General features: G+C 35.4%; 1 protein-coding gene across 1 annotated transcript; it reads right to left on the reverse strand.

The window, feature by feature from the left end:
• Positions 1-1,164: 1,164 nt before the first annotated feature.
• Positions 1,165-3,773, reverse strand: LOC147866376 (uncharacterized). Its single transcript, XM_087316816.1, has 2 exons — positions 2,139-3,773; positions 1,165-1,766 (listed from the first exon to the last, which is right to left on the reverse strand). Exons 1-2 carry the CDS (start codon positions 3,685-3,687, stop codon positions 1,297-1,299), a joined length of 2,019 nt encoding a protein of 672 aa, XP_087172942.1. The 5' UTR covers positions 3,688-3,773; the 3' UTR covers positions 1,165-1,296.
• Between the last annotated feature and the right edge of the window lie 238 nt (positions 3,774-4,011).

Genomic DNA, 4,011 nt, shown 5'->3' on the forward strand with positions numbered 1-4,011 from the left:
ACTTGGATCATTCGTCCAGTACAGTCGACTACTTTGTCTGCTCTACTCTAGTTATTCGGCTGGCTGGTTGACACAACTATTCGACCCACAAGTCGATAGTCTAGTCGACTTCTATGTTGCCTATCCAGTCGGTCCAACTAGCAAACTCTGTCTTCGACCATCAGGTAAGCCCGACTAGTTGGCCTATTCTTTCACTTGGATCATTCGTCCAATACAGTCGACTACCACGTCGACTCGTCAGACGATTCAGCTAACTAATTAGATTTCGACTATCGATTCTCCCAATCGATAGCCGACTTCTTCTGTAAGGAGGGACACACTCCTAACACTTTGTTGGTTATAGAAGGGTATGGAAATGAGATTCAGATCGTGCAACTATGCTCTGATACCATGTAAGTGAAGTTAGAACAAGGTAGAACAATGTAGATATTTTGGAACAATGTAGAACAAGGTATATCTTATATTAAGACAAACAAATGTATTACAATATAAGAATATTTTGGAACAATGTAGAACAAGGTATATCTTATATTAAGACAAACAAATGTATTACAATATAAGAATCTACCGTAACAACTCAAATGTAGTACTACTATAAGAACTGAAACATAGTACCACACCCACTAAACTAAACAATACTTCACAGATATATACATAGAAGTAACGGGTAGTTGTTACTTCTTTGTAACTGTTATTTTGACTTTTCTTAATGTTCTTGTGTAATTGTTAGTCTTAATCCTCATAAGCAATGTTTTATCATTTTGTGGTGTCAGCTATGGCAATTATGTGTACAAATGTGTCCATTTGGTTGCTATGAATGTAGAGATATTAAATGTAATGTAGTTCACATTAACTCGGAGGGGATCAAGTTCTGAATTTCGAATCTATGCTTAGACATTATACTTTAGTTTGGATACAAATGTTAAATTAATCGTCAATAACTGTTCCAAAAAATGAAAATGAATTTATCAGGGGTCTACAAATTAATTATTAATGTTTTTTTTTGCTATATTTACTGATTCATAGTAACTAATTGACTAACATATCACAGTTAATTAAGGAGAGCAATTTGTATCGATAAAATATAGTGGCAAATGTCATGCGAAGTAACTATACGATTCATTACTGTATGTATAACAACAATGAGATTGAGCTACAATGGCATAGTGAATTTGGCAATTGATTTGTATTATATCATACTGAGATTATCTTCTTGATCATTCATGATCGTAATCATCATCATCCTTATTTATAAATTACAGTAAAGTCGGGCTTGAATTAATTGCATATAATATATTATATACTGTCTAATTCTAACAATAATAAGATTGTGTTGATTATTATTGCACATTTGATGATCAACTTCCTCTTCTCATTATAATCATCCTCCATCTTGATTATGTGCTGATCCTCGCTATCGTTATAATTGTAAGACCTTATCGTGAATGCTGTGCTATAATTATAATCACGATTCTTATTATCATTGTTGGTGTTGTACTTAATGTTGTTGGCATCGGATCCACATATAAGATAGCCATAATTTACCATTGGAGCTCCATAAGTATATGAAAACATGGTGGTCTTAATTGGTCGTTGCCCGATAAGATGGGCCGTTGATGGTGAAATGGTCCGATTGGTGATTATCATTACACCAATGAGTTTGTAATGTAGTTCTGATGCTGCTGATGACGATGATGGCTTATCAGACATATGTTGATTCATATCATCATGATTTGCCACAATTATATCTTCTTCTTCTTCTTCTTCTTCATTATGATTTGCCACAAATATATCTTCTTCATCATCATGATTTGCCACAATTATATATGCTTCTTCATCAGCATGATTTGCCACAATTATATCTTCTTCTTTATCATCACGATTTGCCACAATTATGTCTTCTTCTTCTTCTAGGTCATGATTTGCCACAATTATATCTTCTTCTTCTTCGTCATGATTTGCCACAATTATAGCTTCTTCTTCATCAGCATGATTTGTCACAATTATATCTTCTTCATCATCATCATGATTTGCCACAATCATTTCTTCTTCTTCTTCATCATCATGATTTGCCACAATTATATCTTCTTCTTCATCAGCATGATTTGCCACAATTATATCTTCTTCTTTATCATCACGATTTGCCACAATTATATCTTCTTCTTCATCATCATTATCATCACCATCAGCGTGAACCTCATGAATATTATTATTATCATCATCATCATCATCAATATGAATGTCTTGCTGAATATCATCATCACTTAAATCAATGTCTTGAGTATCATCATCATGAACAGTATGAATGTCTCGATGAGTGTCATGATAAATTTGAATGCTTTCACCAATATCCTCCTCCTCATCAATGTCTTGATTATCATCAAGATGATCGATATGAATATCATAATCAATTTGAATGTTTTCATCAATGTTTTCTGTGTCAACATCATGATCAATATGAATGCCTTGATGAATATCATCATCGATTTGAATGTTTCCAGTAATATCCTCATCACTACATTGATTAACAATATCATCATCAATTTCTAGCTCACCATGCTCAAGGTATGTGGAGGAGTAAATTGTCGGCCTTGCAGAAGTATAAGTATGATGATTGCCGAGCAATTGTGGACGAAGTGTGAGGCGACCATCCTTGCGGTCAGCGTGGAAGTGTAGCAGGTGTCTTTTAGCAGCAACAGAAGCAGCACAAGTGCAGGGATCAACATGTAGTACCTCTTGCAGAATGAGCCGACGGCCTCCGGACTCATCATCACTATATGAGCGCCGGAATAGTGGCAGCCTTTCACATGATAATGATGGCTTACAGTTACTAGTGCTACTATTGTGAGCTACATTAAATGCATTCTCATCATCATCATCATTACCAAATGATGGAAATTTCGTTCCATTGATGTCTGCAGAATTAACCAATGCAGTCATGTGCTGCATGGACACTAATGGAGGAGGAAAGATTTTCTTTGGATTATTATGATGAGTAATATCATTGTTAGCACTAACCATGTTTCTGCTATTATTATGATCATAATTAGTGTTTGCAGTCATCAAGTCATTGCTAATCATGTTAAGGTTAGGTGCTGACCTGACAGACACCATGGTATAATTAGTAGGTGAATTCTTAACTAAATCATTAAAATGGCTAGATTGAAGATGAATGTGATGATCATGATGTGAGTGTGGTGATGAGGATGCATTCAATTTCTGATGAGGATGCTCAATGCACGAAGATCCGCCGCACGATTCGGAGCCGAGCTCCTCGGTGCAGTGCTGGAGCTTCATCTGCTGGATCTTCAGCCGCTTCTGGTACGCGCTCTCTCTCACCGATTCTTTGGCGCACGAGATACCGAAGATTCCAGCGCGCTCACTCGTGCCCACTAGAGAAGGGCTAGACATGCTCTTTGTCATCATCAAATAATGGCTATTATGATTCTGATTATGATTCTGATTCTGATTATGATTATGATTCTGATTATGATTATGATTATGATTATGATTCAAGCTAAGAAGATTAAGCTTGCTAGCAATATTCCCACCATCATTATTTTCTAATTTACTGTAATTGGTATTGTTCAAGACTAGAGGCTCAAAGCAACTTGTATAATTGTTAATATAAGGCAATGGCTCATGGTGATCATCATGATGTGAGGTGCTCTTCATCATCATCATCATAATCACTACCACCAGGAAGATCAATCGCCTGCAATTTGTTAAGCAAATGATCTTCTGTCTAATCAGTAGCCAGAGAGTGCAATTAGTTTGATGCCCTAAAGATAGCTATTGGATTATTATAAGTTATGAGAAAGATAAGTAAGAGTTAAATGAATGAATGAATGATGTTCTGACTGGCTAGTTAGTTACTCCATATATATATATATATGGAGCGCATTATTAATAATTTATTTTTATTGCTATTATGTGATCGATGGCTTAAAAGAAATAAAAAAGCAAACCAGCTTTTTTCTTTAAAAAGCAGAAGAAACAAATAAAGCCCTT

This window comes from Azolla caroliniana, unplaced genomic scaffold, assembly GCF_043228905.1.
Source record: "Azolla caroliniana isolate FFs.n. ecotype wild unplaced genomic scaffold, voAzoCaro1.0.p SCAF_3, whole genome shotgun sequence".
In the NCBI taxonomy this organism is placed as follows: domain Eukaryota; kingdom Viridiplantae; phylum Streptophyta; class Polypodiopsida; order Salviniales; family Salviniaceae; genus Azolla; species Azolla caroliniana.

What these genes read in the sequence shown, in the direction of transcription:
- LOC147866376 (XM_087316816.1), bottom strand. Translation starts at nt 3,687, where the DNA reads ATGATGATGATGATGAAGAGCACCTCACATCATGATGATCACCATGAG. An exon ending in AGATATAATTGTGGCAAATC is followed by an intron (nt 1,767 to 2,138) that starts GTGATGATAAAG and finishes ATCATAATGAAG; the next exon opens with AAGAAGAAGAAGAAGAAGAT.